Below are 20,222 nucleotides of genomic sequence, written 5' to 3'. Positions count from 1 at the left end.
TTCAGCCAGCCTCTCCCACTGCCCATTAAATCAGGTGGCAAGATGAGACCTTTAGTTGGACATTATTCAGATTTATTTTTCGCAAATTATCAAGACACTATAAGCTGAAATTAGTGCTTGATGAATATTTACAAAATGTCTCTACAATATCTAGCAAGAAAGAGAAACAATTACATGCTTGGAAATAACATTCTACCTATCACATTGGGAAACATATTAGGCCTTCACTTAAAAATGCACAGACTACAACTATAGATACAGGACAGCACAATGTTGTGAAATATGCATTATTCCATGTGCATGACTGTGATTCTAATGACCAAAGGTAGCAATATCACACCTGCAAGGAACAGATTATGCACAAATTAATAAAAGGAAAACTTGAAAATAGGCTTTGACCCTACCCAACATTATGAACAGAACAACAGAATATTGTACAGTACTGATACCAAATAGGGCTCGAGTCACTCACTGTCATCAGACACTTAAATTTCAATGCAGAAACAAAATGCAATGGCGAATGCAACAGGCCAACTGAAACTTGAAGATTAAAACAGGTACCTGACAGTTTCACTTCCAACTTTCGAACTTGGTCATTTCGTCGCAGCAGCTGAGACAACAGATCCTCTCGAGAGCAGCTACTGTCAGAGGCCTTACAAAAGGGGTGGGGAGCAAAGGTGTAAACAAATTAGAATAATCATTGATATGGTTCATATTTCTCCTATTTAAACTACGTTATAAACAAATACAGATACAAATTTAATTTAGCCAAATTAGAAGTGTGTTCACTTCCAATCTGGTGATCTAAAACTCCTCTATTTTAAGTACAATGACTATTGGATACAATGCTCTATTTACCAAATGTCAACATTACTTGTTTGGACTTTGGTCTATCCAACACACCTCAAAATACAGTTTGTTGTGCAGTGATTGATGACCTATCCACTGAAGGTATCAGCCGTTGTATGCTGGTATTTTCCTGATCCATCTTACTGCATAATTAAGCATCATTAAATTGTTTAATTGTTAATGTAAAAGCACAAGTTCCCTATTTTGGGGTGGGGAACTCAATAAAACAAAAAGTATAACACACAACTATTTTCACAGCTAACAGGAACATTATTTTTTTTAGGGTTCACTGACATTTCAGGCTGGCTTGTTTTCATAGCTAGACCTACAGACAGAGGCAAGAAGAAGAGCATAACCATGCTACATGGTAGCCTTTCAAACAAGGGCGAGATAAAATAGGTCTCGCATTCGAAGTTGAGCTAAAGCAGTGTTGTTGCAGCAGTGGGTAAGGGTATGAGTGTCACTCACTAGACCGCTTTACGCCATTTGACCATGTTGCTGTCACACAGTAATCATATATCAGTCAGGCTGTGATTACTTTTGTCAAAATATAGTTTTAGTTGTTAAGTTTCTAGGAGCTGGAGAACCACTTGCTCAATGAGACAAGAAAAAGTGTGCCATTTAATACCTTCAGAGATTCTGTTCTTTCTGGGTGCCTCTAAACAATGGCACATTTGGATCAGCAGGATCGCTCAATGAAGTACTATGAAAGCAAGGCTGGACTTGGGAAGGATATCTGTCTGATATGGGATCTTATGACACAGGATGCCAACTAAAGAATTTGGTTTTGTTAGTTAGTCATTGGCAGTTGTCCTATAACCACCAGCACTGCATGGTGGTTTTCATCTAACAGCACTGCATGGTTGAAAATAAGGGTTGAAATTTACAATTTTGGCAAGTTGGAGCAGTGTAGCAACATCCAAACGTGTTCAGTTTACATCCTAATAGACCTGCTGAAATGACCGATTGAAAGGAATTGTGCGTTGTTGGCTCAAAAGGAGGGATTACAGGAGATTTGCCATGAGCCAAAAGTCTTTTAAATGTTTGGACGCTGTGTTCGGGAATGAGAGATGACAGAATGTAAGCAAGAGGAGAGTCAGGTCAGAGCACAGCAGGAAATAGAACAAAGAAAAGAACAGCACAGAAACTGGCCCTTCAGCCCTCCAAGCCTGTGCCGATCATGATGCCCTAAATAAACTAAAAAAAAAACCTTCTGCCCTTATTTGGTCCGTATACCTCTATTCTGTCCATATTCATGTATCCATCCAGATGCTTAATGTTGCTAATGAGCCTGCTTCCACCTCCTCTGACAGTGCATTCCAGGCACCCATCACTCTGAGTGAAAAACTTCCCCTACACATCTCCCTTAAACCTTGAACCTGTGCCCCCTTGTACCCATGCATATCTCCCTTAAACTTCCCCTCTCACCTTGAACCTGTGCCCCCCATGTTATTGACACTTCCACCCTGGAAAGAGCCTCTGACTACCCACCCTATCTATGCCTCTCATAATTTTATATACCTCCATCAGGTCTCCCCTCAGCCTCCATCTTTCCAGTGAAAACAATATGTAGAGATTTGTTGCTTCTTTTCACCCCCGAGTCACTATATATCAATTCTTATAAAATAGTGATAGTTTACCCCTGAAGAAATTTGTTTCACTGAGATAAACTAGAACATACCATCAGACAACAAAATATTTCAGTTCACAGATTGTCACCATCCTTTGAGTGGGCATAGTGAAAGTCTGCTTTGTGGAAAGGATCGCAAAACCTCTTTGAAGCTACTCTCCCAGCTCTGGCAGTGGGTGCTGACGGTTTGAAACTTCAAATCCATTTTGAAAAGACCATTTGTTTTATTAAAATTGCATATATTTTGCATCAGCTGGCAAAAATAGTGACCTGATCACCACAGGTTTGGCCACTATTGAAACCCGATTGGACAACACTGTGGTAAAGTGGAAAAAGTACAGGAGAAATTGGGCTGATCATGTTGGGAGCTTGGGACAATTAGAAGTAAGGAGTACAAAACACGTGTATTTGAGACGCAGATTTGAACTGAATTACCATTAGGTCTACCACCATTTTTGTCATGTTGGTTGCCTGTGTAACCTATATTTTATGCAGAAAAGTTCATTTGAAATACAACTGCATAGAAGTCAAAGGTTCATAGAAACCCTACAGTGCAGAAGGAGGCCATTCAGCCCATCGAGTCTGCACCGACAACAATCCTACCCAGGCCCCATCCCTGCAACCCCATCAATCCCTCTAACCTACGCATCCCGGGACAGGTATAGTTTGGAGGCAGTAAATTTAAAACTGAGATGAGGAGGAACTACTTCTCCCCTGCATTCTGCTCCCTTCCTTACTGATGCAAAATGCCACTTCTTGCAGACCCCTCTCCAAAACCATAGCAGTTTCACAATGTTTCCAACCTATAAATTTGTGTGTATAACAAGAATTCGCATCGGCAATCTAAGTGAAATCAACACTTGTTTCTTGAATATAGAGCAATATACATTATCTTATAGCCTATTCACATGATGTAATATTCCAGACTTCAAAAAAACTTTGCACCCAGACTTGCTGTGAGAAGGACCACAGCACATTTTCAAATGCATTTTGAAAACATCCATTTATGATTTTTTTTAAAAAAAGTAATCAAAATCCTCATCTAAACAGTCAGGTTGCTTTTCCTTGTCTCAAGGGCACTCTGGAGATGTCAATGACAAGGACATACTGTCTACATCTAATTGCAATGGGGTCACAATTAGGGGCTAGCCTGAGGAGGATTATATGTCCTTCAGGATTACAAAATGCAATTCAATATTAAAATCTAATGAGTCAGATATGCCTGTGAAGCAATGTACATGAAGTTAAGCGTGCAACATGTTCATTCTTCAGAGAGTAAACAAACCAAAAATACATTCAATTGGTCCTCTTAAATCAGAATACTAAAAATAGAAATAGGTTGTTTTTCCTTACTTGTGGCATGCATTTAACAATATAGGAACTCTGTTTCTGGAGTATTTAAGAAAAGACTCCTTTAAGAATCAATTCCAAAATACAAACTTATTTCATATGGCAGCACGTCTCACACTGCTGCCTCACAGTCCCAGGGACCCATGTTTGATTCCAGCCTGAGGTGACTGTGTGGAGCTTGCATGTTCTCCCCGTGGATTTCCTCTGGGTGCTCTGGTTTCCTCCCACACTCCAAAGATGTACAGGTTAGATGCATAAGGGGCATGCTAAATTGTTCCTCAGTGTCCCAAGATGCGTAGGTTAGGAGGATTAGCTGGGTAAATGCATGGGGTTACGTGCATAATTTGTGTCTTTAAGTCACACCCAATGGACTGAAGGGAGGAAAAAAGCTACATAGCTACAAAGCTACATAGATGCAAAAATAAAATGCCTCAAGACTGCAGACAGCCGTGACTGATGATGAAATCACCCTGCCTGTCAATAAAGTCCCTTCCAGGAAGACATCCTTAGACATGCAAAATAATCCATGGAATTATAGGAATCATATACGTACTATATCATCTCCAGAGTCGGCTCCTACTGAGGTAATGGAGTCTCTGCTGACTGATCTTGGAATCCGTCCCATTCCAGGCCGTGAGGTGCTGCCTGCCTCATCAGCAATCTTCTTTTTCAGTTTTGCAAACATGGTTCAACAGCTACCCTTTTGAGGGGATTCCAAATTATCCAATGACAAGTTTGCCTCAAATACCGAGTGCTTTAAGTTTACTAGGAGCCGCAGTGATGGACTTGGAAGAGAGTGATTGTACTCGAGAAAACAATGCACTCTCGTTTGGCTCTTGGCTGCTCCTTAACAAGCCTCACTTTTACAGTCCACTGCAAAAAATTCCATTGCATCAGCCATAAGTACCTGTCAGAAAAAAAGAAATACATTAGATCAGAAAAATAACATTTCCACTGATTTTAAAGTGCAATTGCAATGCCACAGAAATAATAGCAAAATCTTCTGAGTTTCAATATTCTGAACAGCTGGAGTTTCATAAAGAATTACAAAGTACACTGCAACTTGACAGAAAGCCATGGAGCTTTGGAGAGACTGGAAAGCTGAAGACAATATGAAAGTTTGTAAAGAATAGGAAATGGGAATGAAAAGGAAATTAAGGAAACATTTCAAAATTATGAAGCTGACACCAAGTTGAGCCCCCACCCCACATAACAAGCAGAAGGACCCTTGGTTTAATGTCTCATGTAACAGAGGGCACTTCTGAAAATGCAGTTCCCTCTCTGAATCTGAATTACACAAAATCTCAAATGGGGATATAAATCACAACTCTCTAGCTCAATCTTGAAAGAGCCATGCAATAAGCATATGCAGTCTTTGAAAAGCACCAGTGGGATAGCAGGTGCTGGGAGCTTGTACCTGAGCTCAGTGTCAGTACCAAGAATTAAGTGGTACTTTTCATTTTATTTACATTGCACCAAGTACAGACAAGATCAATTTGCAGAGTCTTTTTTGTGTTGGATTCTCACATTCTAATCCCCACCAAAGATTGTTGATAGATGCTTTGCTCCAAGAACTCTAGTGAGCGTGGCTATTTTATGTGCTCTTTCATTTGTCCTCCCTTAGATGAAAAGTACCTTGTCTCTGCTATTCCCCTTCATCTGAAATCAGTAGTCATCCAATCATAGAGTAGAAACTACATCAAACCATTCTACATCGCGGTACTCTCTCTACTGAAACAAAACGTGTGACCAAAGAGGCTGCAATTAAAGGACACGAGTTAGATTAGTTAAGAAAATTGCAAATAGATAAGTCAGATTTTACAAAGCTCTCTAAATTCAAGAATAGTGCCTTTGGGTTATATTCCCTTTATTGAAGGCAAAGGAAGAAAAAAACCAGATAGATACAGGTCTGTTAGTTTGCCCCGTAACTTCCTCAGAGTGGCAATCACCGGCAGATTGCCACTTCGGAGGGACTGGGACTTAGTTTCACTGTAATTCTAGAGCCCTTGTCTGGACTGACCTTCCTCACTCAGACTGGGCGAGACAGGATACATCGTGAAACAAGAAAGACTGAGCCTTTGGACAAATATCAGTTCCCTCACTTTGTGAATCCGAGTTGCACAAAATCTCAAATGGGGATATAAATCACAACTCTCTAGCTCAATCTTGAAAGAGGCATGCAATAAGCATATGCAGTCTTTGAAAAGCACCAGTGGAATAGCAGGTGCTGGGAGCTTGTACCTGAGCTCAGTGTCAGTACCAAGAATTAAGTGGTACTTTTCATTTTATTTACATTGCACCAAGTACAGACAAGATCAATTTGCATAGTCTAATCGAAGAACTGTTCAGAAATCATTTGCATGCTGGATACAGGTTGTCCCAATTGGACTTCCAGCGGCATTTGATGAAGTTCCACTGAAGACATTATTGGCAAAATCAGAAGACAACATGACTGGAGGTAAGCTTGCAGCATACGTTCACAATTGGTTAGGAAGCAAGAGGAGTAGGGGTAAAAGGTTTGATCTTTGATTAGCAACTGGCGTTCCTCGGTGATTTGTTGGGGCCTCAGCTTTAAAATTAAGACTAAAGACTTGGATGAGGGAACAGAGACTTGCATATCCAGCTTTGCAGAAAGTATTAAATTAGGTTGCATGACAAATTGTGGGAACAGAAAGTTGCAAAGGGACATAGACAGACATATGGCCAAAACAAAAACAGATACAATTCTTATGGAGAAGTGAAATAAAAACAGAAAGTGCTGAAAAACCTGAACAGGTCTGGCAGAGTTGACATGGAGCCCAATATAACTCTTGTTCAGAAGTGGGAAAGTGATTATTCATTTTGTATCTGAGAAACAGAAATCTGAATATTTTCTTAAATGGTTAGAGACTAGGAACTGTGAAGAGGTGAAGACATTTGGGTGCCCAAGTACTCAAAATCACTAAAACCTAACATAGAGATGTACAGTAATTTAAAAGGTTCCTCTTCAATAGTACAGCCTCATTTCAGTTTGCTCTATCCTCTTTCTCTTTCCTAAAATTTCGCCCCATGTCTTCTTAAGGTTGCCAGGGTACAATCTGACAGGTCTGTAAATATTCCAAATTCTTGCCACGTGGTCATTTTGTAATGGTAGAACTGTTCATACAGGTGATGTGGAGATGCCGGCGTTGAACTGGGATGGGCACAGTAAGAAGCCTCACAACACCAGGTTAAAGTCCAACATGTTTATTTGGAATCACGAGCTTTCGAAGCTCTGCTCCTTCATCAGGTCACTCAACTGCTGGATTTTAACCTGGTGTTGAGACTTCTTACTGAACTTTATGCAAAGTCAAAGATGTTAATATAAACATTTTCTTTAAGAGTAAAATGGACAAAAACTGTACTAAATAAATGGCAGGCCAATACTCAGTTGTTTTTTTTTTAAAAATTGGGCGAGATTTTCTGATGCCAACAGCAGCACTTCAACCCCATTAAACTTTAGGACCCATCAGAAATCCTTACATGAGCAAATGTACTGTAATTGCCCAGGACATTTGAATTTATGGCTCATTCTGTGCTACCCGGAGCCCTTGCATACAGGGTCACAGGCTTGGGTAAGATACATACTTACCTGGATACTCATTGTTGAATTGTTACACAGTTTAATGTCCAGTGTAACTCAGTGATCAAAAGCTATCTTACCTTTATGCCACCATCAGCATCTTCTTGAGTCTTTAACACTACCATTAACTCTCCCTTTGTATTGTGTCCATGACATCCTTGGCAAATCTCTCATGAGCAACCACCTATTCCTGACCTTCTATTTTGCTTCACTACGACCCACCACACCCCTAATATAAAATCCATCACTTTTCTACCTTCACCTCTGAAGAAGTCATACAGACTTGAAACAATAACTCTCCACAGATGTTGCTAGGCCTGAGTTTTTTTCCAGCATTTTCTGTTTTAATCCTCAGTGTCAGCGCTGACTGGGAGATCTGGACCATTATGACAGTGGCTACAATTCAAAGTGCTCTAGGGATTTTTCTAGAACTCACTGCCTGAAAGGGTGATACAGGCAGGAATTCTCAACATTTAAAGAGAATTTGGGTGAGCACTTGAAGTGGCATGGCATGCAAGGTTTATGGACCAAGTGCTGGAAAATGAGATTAGAAATAGCTAAGTAACTGATGGACTGAAGGACCTCTTTCTGTGCTATAAATCTCTAATTAAAAATAAGTGTAATAAATCAGTGGGACTTTAGGTAAAGTCATCAACTGTGCAATTCCTTCAACGTATTCACAAAAATGTTGCAATTCCGTTTCTGCACTTTGTGCAAAGTCTTCCATTTTTACCCAAAAAGCAGAAGCTAGACCAGCTGACAGCTCTTTGATTGACAGGTCCTGAAGCCAATGGGAAAGCGGGCTGGTCCCAGCCACGATATCATTGGACGGTTGCCAAAGCTCCTCGCCAATCAACAGGCGGTAAGTGGGTTGGCCAAAGCGGGGCAGTCTGGAGTTGGACAAACCAGGCGGAGCGGCCTAGTCCGTGCTGCTGGTACCGAGTCAGCAGCCCAGTCCGTGCCGGTGGCACCGAGTCAACGCCCGCAGGGATCACTCAGCAATGGACCCGGGCCGGTGCTGCTCAAAAATACACAGTCCGCTTCTGGAAAGTTCGACACTAACTGCCGATTTAGGTCCATTTCTGGAGGGAGGGATTGCCCGCAGACCCTGTCAGACTTGTAGATGCAGAGCCTTTCCCATCCTCAGCTGGTACCTGAGTTGTGCGATATGACGGCGAAGCTTCGAGTGTCATGGCCGAGCCGCCCCCATCCAGGTCCCGGTCTTTCTCACCTCACTCCATCCGCTGTGGCCGCGACGTCACCGGCTCTCAGCAGCTTTGGACCGTGGCAGTGCCGCAGCCCGACCAATCAGATCCACCCTTTCATTTAACCCCCTCCCGCAGCCCGACCAATCAGATCCACTCTTTCATTTAACCCCCCCGCAGCCCGACCAATCAGATCCACTCTTTCATTTAACCCCCCCGCAGCTCGACCAATCAGATCTAGTCTTTAATTTACCCCCCCGCAGCCCGACCAATCAGATCCATTCTTTCATTTAGCCCCACAGTCCGACCAATCAGATCCACTCTTTCATTTGCCCCCACAGCCCGACCAATCAGATCCACTCTTTCATTTATTCCCCCGCAGCCCAACCAATCAGATCTGTCCTTACATTTACCACCACCGCTGGCGTTCCTACCAACTCGCCGATGCAATCCTACTTTCTCCCCATAACCTTTGATCCCATTCACCCTAAATGCCATATCTAACCACCTCTTGAATACATTCAATGTTTTGGCATCAACTACTTCCTGTGGCAATGAATTCCACAGGCTCACCACTCTTTGGGTGAAGAAATGTCTCCTCATCTCCATCCTAAACAGTCTACCCTGCATCCTCAGACTGTGAGACCCTTGGTTTTGGACTCCCCAGTAAGAGTTTTAACAACACCAGGTTAAAGTCCATTTTGCTACCAAATAAACCTGTTGGACTTTAAACTGGTGTTGTTAAAGCTCTTACTGTGTTTACCCCAGTCCAACGCTGGCATCTCCACATTTGGACTCCCCCCACCATCCTCCCTGCATCTATCCTGTTAAAATGGTATAAGTCTTTGAGATTCCCCCCTCATTCGTCTGAACTCCAGCAAAAACAATCCTAACCTACTCAATTTCTCCTGCCATCCCCGGAATCAGCCTGGTAAGCCTTTGCTGCACTCCCTCAAGAGCAAGGACAACCTTCCTCAGAAAAGGAGACCAAAACTGCACATGATATTCTAGGTGTCGCCTCACCAAGCCCTTGTATAATTGCAACACATACTTGCTCCTGTACTCAAAACCTCTTGCAATGAATCATGTCTTATCTTAGGGTTCAACTCTACTTTCCCACTGTCTCCCTTGATTCCCTGAAACACCAAAAATTGTCTTTTCTAGCCTTAATTGTCAGTGACCAACCATCCTGTTTTTATATTTTGCAGATTTTCTTGCATCCCATTTTTTCCCCTGCGTGACGGCATTTGTCCTGTATTTTTAAAGCTTTGGTTGGCTAGCAATCTGGGAAACTATCTGGAGTCACATCGTTCTTCCTTAGACTCAGGGTGGTGCCAAAGTACTAGAAAACTGCAAACATTACTCGTTTGTTCAAAAAGGGGGTAAGGATAAGCCCAGCAACTACAAACCAGTCACCAATGTCACAGGGACAAATACAGGTTAATTAAGGAGAGCCAGCATGGATTTAAGGGGAAATCATGTTTAACTAACATGCTGGAATGGGGTGGGGCAGCACGGTAGCACAGTGGTTAGCACTGCTGCTTCACAACTCCAGGGACCTGGGTTCGATTCCTGGCTTGGGTCACTGTCTGTGTGGAGTTTGCACATTCTCCTCGTGTCTACATGGGTTTCGTCCAGGTGCTCTGGTTTCCTCCCACAGTCCAAAGATGTGTGGTTTAGGTTGATTGGCCATGCTAAAATTGCCCTTAGTGTCCTGGGATGCATAGGTTAGAGGGATTAGTGGGTAAATATGTAGGGATATGGGGGTAGGGCCTGGGAGGGATTGTGGTCGGTACAGACTCGATGGGCCGAATGGCCTCTTTCTGTGCTGTAGGGATTCTAAGATTCTGAGAATGTTTCAAAGAGATGACGGTGAGGGCAAAGCTGTTGATGTTTTGTACATAGACTTCCAAAAGACATTTGATACAGTACTCCACAATAGACTTGAGAAATGTTTTAGTTCATGGAATAAAAGCAACAGTAGCAACATGGATACAAAATTGGCTGAGTGAAAGGATACAGTTAACTGATGTTTTTCAGGCTGGAGGAAGGTTTCTAATGGAGTTCTCCAGGCGTTGGTATTGGGACCCTTGTTTTTCCTGATATATATTAATGACAGTAAGAGTTTTAACAACACCAGGTTAAAGTCCAACAGGTTTATTTGGTAGCAAATGCCACTTGGACCTGTTGGACTTTAACCTGGTGTTGTTAAAACTCTTACTGTGTTTACTCCAGTCCAATGCCGGCATCTCCACATCATATATTAATGATCCAGACTTGGTGTACTGGGAAAAAGTTCAAAATTTGCAGACAAGATTTGGACATAATATGGCATTTGTAAACTGAGGAGGACAATATAGAATTTTTAAAGGACATAGACAAGTTGGAACGGGTGAATAGGTGGTAGATGAAGTTCAGTGCAGAGAAATGTGAGGTGATACATTTTGGTAGGAAGAACATGGAGAGATAGTGTAAAATAAAGGGTACAAGTCTAAAGGGGGTGCAGGAACAGAGGTGTGCATAAGTCAGGTGGCAGGACATGTTGACAGCTGTTAATAAAGCATACAGTTTCCTAGACTTTAATAGGGGCATAGAATACCAGAGCAAGGAAGTTTTGCTGAGCTTATATAAGACACTAGTTTGACCTCAGCTGGTGACTGCATACACTTCTGGACACTGCGTTTTAGGAAAAATGTGAAGGCATTGGAGTGTGTAGAGGAGGTTTATGAGAATGATTCCAGGGATGAGAAACTTTAGTTAAGATAAATTGGAGAAGTTGGGATGATTTGCCTTGAGGGAAAGAAAGCTATGAGGAAATTTGATAAAAGCATTATGAGGCCTGGACAGGGTAGATTGGGAGAAACTGTTCCCATTGGGAGAAGGATTGAGAACCAGAGCACACAGATTTGAGGTAATTGGCATAAGATGCAAAAAAATGAGAAAAAAACACTTTCACAGAGAGTGGTTAGGGTCTGGAATGCATGAAAGCTGTGGTGGAGGCAGAGTCAGTCCAGGAATTCAAGAGAAAATCAGATTATTATTTGAAAAGAATCAAAGGGCCAGGTTACAGGAAGAAGGCAGGAGAATGGCACTAGGTAAAATGCTCAGAGAGCCAGTGTAGACACAATGAGCAAAATAGCCTCCTTCTGCACTGACAATTCTGTGATCCTGCAGTTCCTTATGTGTTTTTGTTATTTGCACAGCTGCATTCTGCTGCTGTCATTGGTGACAAGGTGGCTTTGGAACCCCCAGAGAGCAGCTTAACTTGAAGATCGCAGATTTAAATTCAATTCCAGGGACCCATTTCCCACCCGCTTGCTCTTATGGTCACCAGTTCCCATTTAAGGTTTTTGTTGAATATTTTGAATTATTTCTTCAAAATGCATGTTTATTTAGTCATACTGTAAGGGGTAGATCATTTTAGGAAGTAGTAGGTGATGCGCGATTAAATCACTCGGGAGGCTGGATCGTACCCGGGAAATAAAGGCTTTTATTACTAACAAGAATGGAGCACACTATATACAATACAATCCCAGACTAAAGGGTCACCAGGCAGTGCAGTGACCTTTATACTCCTCCAGGTAGGCGGAGCCAACTGGAGTGTACCACAGAACAATATCAACAGGTAGAACAGCCCAACCCTAACCCCAACAGTGACAACAGTAACATATCTACAAGTACCCATAGTGCTGACCATCTATGGTTCAGTACTCATAGTGGTAACCAACTATGGTTCACCACAGTAGGATTGTTACTGGATTAGTAATCCAGAAACCCAGGGTAAGGCTCTGGAGACCCAGGTTCAAATCCCACTATGGTAGATGGTGAAATTTGAATTTGGGGCAACACGGTGCAACAATGGTTACCTCGGCTGCCTCACAGCTCCAGGGACCTGGGTTCAATTCTGGCCTTGGGTGAGTATGTATGAGTTTGCACATTCTCCCCGTGACTGCATGGGTTTCCTCCGGGTGCTCTGGTTTTCTCCCACAGTCCAAAGATATGCGAGTTAAGTTGATTGGCCTTGCTAAATTGCCCCTTAGTGTCAGGAGTACTAGCAGGGTAAATATGTGGAGTTACAGTGATTGGGACTGGGTAGGATTGTTGTCCGTGCAGGCTCGATCGGCTGAATAGCCTCCTCTACTCTAGGGATTCTATGATCCTTGAACATTATAATTCATTAGTTAGAAAACATAGGCATTTGGGGCTTTTTGATTTAATAGCATAGTTGGAAAATGGGAAGTCATTTGATGAAATATTCATAAGAAAGTACAACCAGAGTTGGCAGCCCTGTTACTGAGGAGGAAAAAGTGGTGAAATTTGGATATCCTGAACTGACAAAATAGACATACGCTTAAATTAAAAATCAATCTGGAGGGTTGTTGCAGTGGAATTATCATAGCTGTTTGCGCAAGTAAAAAAATGCAATTTAAAAAGATGAGTTTCTGCAACAGTTTCCATTTTAACAGTGAGATTTGGGATATTGATAGATTTGCTAAAGCTGGACCCATAAATATTCAGTCAAACATCAGTGTCACTTAAAACTGAAAAGAAATTCACATTTTGTAATTTAGGGACCAGAATATCAGTTTGGGGCAAGTTCCCTATTTATTTTGTTTCTGCTGTGCAAGTATTTCCAAGTTTGGTTTTAATAACTGCTCGTGTCTAATTATGTGGTGAATCCTGTTTAGTGACTATCTGGATTGTGACATGAATTTTAGAAGAGTTGATTTTGAAAATAATTTTGAAAAAGGTGGTAGTGGCATTACAATTAACCCAGTGGTTGCTGGCAAACTTTCCTGGGATTAGCTAATTTATCAGTTTATGGTGCAAGAGCAATGAAGAAATATTTAACTTTATAAAAATTGTTTATATTGCAAATTATTTATAACAATTAATACCCTAAAGGGAATAAATAATGCCCTTGTACAGCAAAGTCTTTAGTAGACAAAAAGAGATTCTATGTAGAAGTGCAGTAAATGCATTTCTGAAGGAAGCCAAGCATGCGCCACCACCTATTAATCATTACTTACATAGTTCATTATCTAAGAGCTGACTCGAACATTGTCACGATGACTTTGATTGGCTAATGTTGGCTATCTAGTTTAAAAATAGTATTTGTCAAATACTTGAGGTCCTGCCTTCAAGATGTTCTAAAAGAGCAGTTTAAAAGTGTGTTTAGATGTGGCATTCATACAGGCTCAGATTTAGAGGAATTGTGGCTAAACTTATTTTTAATTGATTCATGGAATTGGTGTTGCTGGGAGTGCTAGCATTTATTGCTCGTTCCTAATTGCCCTTGAGAAGGTAGTTATGAGCCACCTTCTGAACATCTGTGGTGTAGGTACACCCACTGTGCTGTGAGGGAGGGAATTCCAGGATCCTGACTCAATGACAAGTCAGGATGCTATGCTGCCCTTATTCTTTGCTTATAGGCAACCAAATAAAAATCAAAGCAGGGAATGACATTTGATGTACAAGTTTTATTTTTAATCGCGGGGTTTGGGGGATAAACCTGTGGGACTGCATTCCAGAGATTACAATGAGGATCAACGCCTTGCTCACCTTCAAGACTACGTCATCAGTAGGAAGGCAAAATTATGATCTTGACTGATTGCCGCTGAAGGACCAGAAAGTAACTTTTGGCAGAGGTTTCCTGAATTGGATTAGGAACTCTATTTCATTGCCTTTCCTGGGATATATTGAGACAAATATAGAATTGAAATAAATCCAAAAAAAGGAATGTTTTGTATAATATAGAACGATTGATAAATTGACATTAACTAAAAAGGAGAAAAAAACCCAGAAATAAATTATAGAACATAGAACAGTACAGCACAGGACAGGCCCTTTGGCCCACGATGTTGTGCCGAGCTTTATCTGAAACCAAGATCAAGCTATCCCACTCCCTATCATCCATGTGCCTATCCAATAACCGCTTAAATGTTCCTAAAGTGTCTGACTCCACTATCACTGCAGGCAGTCTATTCCACACCCCAACCACTCTCTGAGTAAAGAACCTACCTCGGACATCCTTCCTGTATCTCCCACCATGAACCCTATAGTTATGCCCCCTTGTAATAGCTCCATCCATCCGAGGAAATAGTCTTTGAACGTTCACTCTATCTATCCCCTTCATCATTTTATAAACCTCTATTAAGTCTCCCCTCAGCCTCCTCCGCTCCAGAGAGAACAGCCCTAGCTCCCTCAACCTTTCTTCACAAGACCTACCCTCCAAACCAGGCAGCATCCTGGTAAATCTCCTTTGCACTCTTTCCAGCGCTTCTACATCGTTCTTGTAGTGAGGTGACCAGAACTGCACACAATATTCCAAATGTGGTCTCACCAAGGTCCTGTACAGTTGCAGCATAACCCCACAGCTCTTAAACTCCAACCCCCTGTTAATAAAAGCTAACACACTATAGGCCTTCTTCACAGCTCTATCCACTTGAGTGGCAACCTTTAGAGATCTGTGGATATGGACCCCAAGATCTCTCTGTTCCTCCACAGTCTTCAGAACCCTACCTTTGACCCTGTAATCCACATTTAAATTTGTCCTACCAAAATGAATCACCTCACATTTATCAGGGTTAAACTCCATCTGCCATTTTTCAGCCCAGCTTTGCATCCTATCTATATCTCTTTGCCGTCTACAACAGCCCTCCACCTCATCCACTACTCCATCAATCTTGGTGTCATCAGCAAATTTACTGATCCACCCTTCAGCCCCCTCCTCTAAGTCATTAATAAAAATCACAAAGAGCAGAGGACCAAGCACTGATCCCTGTGGCACTCCGCTAGCAACCTGCCTCCAGTCCGACAATTTTCCATCCACCACCACCCTCTGTCTTCGATCAGATAGAAGTCTCACAACACCAGGTTAAAGTCCAACAGGTTTATTTGGTAGCAAATACCATAAGCTTTCGGAGCAATGCTCCTTCGTCAGATGGAGTGGTCTCTGTTCACAAACAGGGCACAGACACAGAAATCAAATTACAGAATACTGATTAGAATGCAAATCTCTACAGCCAGCCAGGTCTTAAATGTACAGACAATGTGGGTGGAGGGAGCATTCAACACAGGTTAAAGAGATGTGTATTGTCTCCAGACAGTACAGCTTGTGAAATTGTGCAAGTCCAGGAGGCAAGCTGTGGGGGTTACTGATAATGTGACATAAATCCAACATCCCGGTTTAGCCAGTTACCTATCCAATCGGCCAACTTTCCCTCTATCCCACACCTCCTTACTTTCATCATAAGCCGACCATGGGGGACCTTATCAAACGGCTTACTAAAATCCATGTATATGACATCAACTGCCCTACCTTCATCAACACACTTAGTTACCTCCTCAAAAAATTCTATCAAATTTGTGAGGCGCGACTTGCCCTTCACGAATCCGTGCTGACTATCCCGGATTAATCCGCATCTTTCTAAATGGTCGTAAATCCCATCCCTAAGGACCTTTTCCATCAACTTACCAACCACCGAAGTAAGACTAACCGTCCTATAATTACCAGGGTCATTTCTATTCCCTTTCTTAAACAGAGGAACCACATTTGCCACTCTCCAGTCCTCTGGCACCATCCCCGTGGACAGTGAGGACCCAAAGATCAAAGCCAAAGGCTCTGCAATCTCATCCCTTGCCTCCCAAAGAATCCTAGGATATATTTCATCAGGCCCAGGGGACTTATCGACCTTCAGTTTATTCAAAACTGCTAGTACATCCTCCAAACATCTACTTCCTCCAGCCTATTAGCCTGTAACACCTCTTCCTCAAAAACATGGCCCCTCTCCTTGGTGAACACTGAAGAAAAGTATTCATCACCTCTCCTATCTCTACTGACTCCATGCACAAGTTCCCACGACTGTCCTTGACCAGCCCTAACCTCACCCTGGTCATTCTTTTATTCCTCACATAAAAGAGTAAAAAGCCTTGGGGGTTTTCCTTGATCCGACCCGCCAAGGACTTCTCATGCCCCCTCCTAGCTCTCCTAAGCCCCTTTTTCAGCTCATTCCTTGCTAACTTGTAACCCTCAATTGAGCCATCTGAACCTTTTTTCCTCATCCCTACATAAGCTTCCCTCTTCCTTTTTACAAGACATTCCACCTCTTTTGTGAACCATGGTTCCCTCACTCGGCCATTTCCTCCCTGCCTGACAGGGACATACCTATCAAAGACACACAGTATTTGTTCCTTGAAAAAGTTCCACTTTTCATTCGTGCCTTTCCCTGACAGTTTCTGTTCCCATCTTATGCCCCCTAATTCTTGCCTAATCACATCATAATTACCTCTCCCCCAATTATAAACTTTGCCCTGCCGTACGGCCCTATCCCTCTCCATTGCAATAACAAAAGACACCGAATTGTGGTCACTATTTCCAAAGTGCTCTCCCACAACCAAATCTAACACTTGGCCCGGTTCATTTCCCAGTACCAAATCCAATGTGGCCCCACCTCTTGTCGGCCTATCCACATATTGTGTCAGGAAACCCTCCTGCACACACTGCACAAAAACTGCCCCATCCGAACTATTTGACCTACAAAGGTTCCAATCAATATTTGGAAAGTTAAAGTCCCCCATGACAACTACCCTGTGACCCCCACACATATCCATAATCTGCTTCGCAATTTCTTCCTCCACATCTCTATTACTATTTGGGGGCCTATAGTAAACTCCTAACAACGTGACCGCTCCTTTCCTATTTCTAACTTCAGCCCATATTACCTCAGTATGCAGATCCCCCTCGAAGTGCCTTTCCGCAGCCGTTAAACTATCCTTGATTAACAATGCTACTCCTCCACCTCTTTTACCAGCTTCCCTACACTTACTGAAACATCTATACCCCGGAACGTCCAACAACCATTCCTGTCCTTGTTCTACCCATGTCTCCGTAATGGCCACAACATCGTAGTCCCAAGTACCAATCCACGCCCAAGTTCATCTACCTTGTTCCGGATGTTCCTTGCATTGAAGTAGACACACTTCAACCCACCTTCCTGTCTACTGGTACCCACCTTTGACCTTGATACCTTCCCCAATACCTCACTACCTTCAACACTGACTTCCGGACTACCACTTCTTTTCCCACCCCCCTGACAAATTAGTTTAAACCCCCCTGAAGAGCCGTAGCAAATTTCCCTCCCAGGATATTGGTGTCCCTCTGGTTCAGGTGCACCCCGTCCTGTTTGTACAGGTCCCACCTTCCCCAGAATGTGTTCCGATTATCCACGTAGCTGAAACCCTCCCTCCTACACCATCCCTGCAACCACATGTTTAACTGCACTCTCTCCCTGTTCCTCAACTCGCTATCACATGGCACCGGCAACGTACCAGAGATGACCACATGTTTTGTCTTGGCTCTCAGCTTCCAGCCCAGCTCCCTAAATTCCTGTTTTAAATCCCCGTCCCTTCTCTTACCTATGTCGTTGGTACCAATGTGTACCACGACTTGTGACTGATTCCCCCTCCCCCTTAAGAATCCAGAAAATACGGTCCGAGACATCACGGACCCTGGCATCCGGTAGGCAACATACCATCCGTGAGTCTCTTTTGCTGCCACAGAATCTATCTATTTCTCGAACTAACGAGTTCCCAATAACTATTGCCCTCCCGCTCTCCCCCTTACCCTCCCGAGCCACAGGGATGGACTCAGTGCTGGAGATCTGCTCACTGCGGCTCACCACTGGTATGTTATCCCCCTCAACTGCATCCAAAGTGGAATACTTGTTGTTAAGGGGAACGACCACAGGGGATCCCTGCACTGACTGCTTCCTCCCAGCCCCTCTCACTGTCACCCATATATTTTCCTTTCCTGGAATAACTATATCCATGAAGCTTCTGTCTATGGCCACCTCTGCCTCCCTAATGATCCTAAGTTCATCCAACTCCAGCTCCAGTTCCCTAACACGGTTTTGGAGGAGCTGCAGATGGGTGCACTTCCCACAGGTGTAATCAGCAGGGACACTGACGGCGTCCCTCACCTCAAACATACTGCAAGAGGAACATTGCACTGCCTTCACACCCATCCCTTCTAGATACTTTGCCAATACCACTAGCAGATAGAGTTGCTCCAATGGAACAATGAGCTATTTCCCCCCCCTTTTCCTTGGAATCCACACGGACTGAACTTAAGATTTGCAATTGAAGAGACAACAAAACGAATTAAACTTACCCCGCCTCACCCTTTCTGCCTAAGCCCTTAGAGCCAAAGCCCTTACAGCTCTCACTCTGCTCCCTGCTTACTCCGCTGCCCGCTCAAAAGTGCGGCCTGCTTTTAAACTCACCAAAAACCTTCCCAGGCCTCTCCTGGGCCTACTTCCGATTTCAGAAAAAACCTCCGATTTTAAACACAAAAATCACTGAAAAATAAATAAATAAATCAAGTGTAGAAACAAACTCTCTTACCCTCAAGCCTGCTCCTGTGGAACAATGAGGCTGAAACTTCCAAGGTAAGCCCTTTTTAAACTCACCAAAATTATTATGGTTAAACTAACTTTTCAGTTTGGAGGTTGTTTACATTTGAGGTACTTTAAGTTTAAAGTTTATTTATTAGCATCACAAGTAGGTCTACATTAACACTGCAATTAAGTTACTGTGAATATCCCCTAGTTGTACTGATGGAGAATTTAGCATGGCCTAACCAGCGTGTCTTTTGGACTGTGGGTGGAAACTGGAGTACCTGGAGGAAACCCACGCAGACACGAGGAGAACGTGCAAACTCCGCACAGACAGTGACCCAAGCTGGGAATCGAACCCGGGTCCTTGGCGCTGTGAGGCAGCAGTGCTAACCATTGTGCCATACATGAAATTATGAATTGATGGAACAGCTGAAATTAAATAGTTTAAAAGCGTAACATTTTTAATCCAATTCAAGTGTGGTTTTCATAGGTGTTGTGTATTGTAAAGTAATGTAGCTTTATGATTAGTCACATGATGTGGTGATGTCACCAGAGGCATTCGTGGTGTTTTCTCTTTTTTCCATGTTGGACTTCAATCAGGAAACACCTTGTAAATAAAGTTGCATTGATTTGTTTAAGTAACCCACGGTGTGACACCTCAGAAATAATTTTTTCTTGTTGTCAAATTGGTCAGAAACAATTGCACATCCACAAGGAAAATCTGACGATGCTTTGTTTTTAAGCTGAAACTGACCAGATTCTGAAGTTTTTCTTTTCAACCGTGACTTCAGTGTGAAAGGAAGGATCGACATCAGGAAAATGAAAGGGTAAAAGTCAGCGTCTTCAACTCAAACAGGTCAAATAAAAAAAACCCTCCACTGCAAGAAAAACCGTGAGTAGCCTTGAAAAAGACTTTGCTTACTGTTTAGCGCGTGGATGTGGCTGGACCTCACACGGAATGAGATCCTCACACTCATTAAAAAGAGAGCCTGTGCATTCTAAAAAGGGAAGCAAAACTCCAAATAAAAATAGAACAAAAGTCAAAAAGGAATTGTAAGTCTTTTTGTTAGGGAATAGAAGTGTGATTGCCTACCAAGTAGTTTGAAAAACAGGTTTTCTAAACTACAGATCCAACTAACACAACAAATAACACAAATTAAACAAAAAGAATTGAGGGGAGGAAAGGTTAA

At 42.6% G+C, this 20,222-nt stretch overlaps 1 protein-coding gene across 11 annotated transcripts in view; it reads right to left on the bottom strand.

The window, feature by feature from the left end:
- The window catches only part of golga1 (golgin A1), a 56,215-nt gene extending 47,469 nt beyond the window's left edge, over nt 1–8,746 (bottom strand). For 3 of the 11 annotated variants that reach the window (XM_078226486.1, XM_078226483.1, XM_078226492.1), the window contains exons 1-4: nt 8,585–8,721; nt 5,465–5,587; nt 4,383–4,736; nt 562–652 (exon numbers count right to left, since the gene is read on the bottom strand). In XM_078226486.1, coding sequence (XP_078082612.1) covers nt 562–652; nt 4,383–4,514 — 223 coding nt within the window. In that variant the 5' untranslated portion in view covers nt 4,515–4,736; nt 5,465–5,587; nt 8,585–8,721. Of the gene's footprint in view, nt 1–561; nt 653–4,382; nt 4,737–5,464; nt 5,588–8,163 lie in introns of all 11 variants that reach the window. The other 8 variants (XM_078226488.1, XM_078226490.1, XM_078226489.1 and 5 more) reach the window with 8 other exon arrangements.
- Nucleotides 8,747–20,222: the final 11,476 nt, after the last annotated feature.

This window comes from Mustelus asterias, chromosome 13 (assembly GCF_964213995.1).
Source record: "Mustelus asterias chromosome 13, sMusAst1.hap1.1, whole genome shotgun sequence".
Classification (NCBI taxonomy): domain Eukaryota; kingdom Metazoa; phylum Chordata; class Chondrichthyes; order Carcharhiniformes; family Triakidae; genus Mustelus; species Mustelus asterias.
This window is presented reverse-complemented; position numbering and strand designations above follow the sequence as displayed.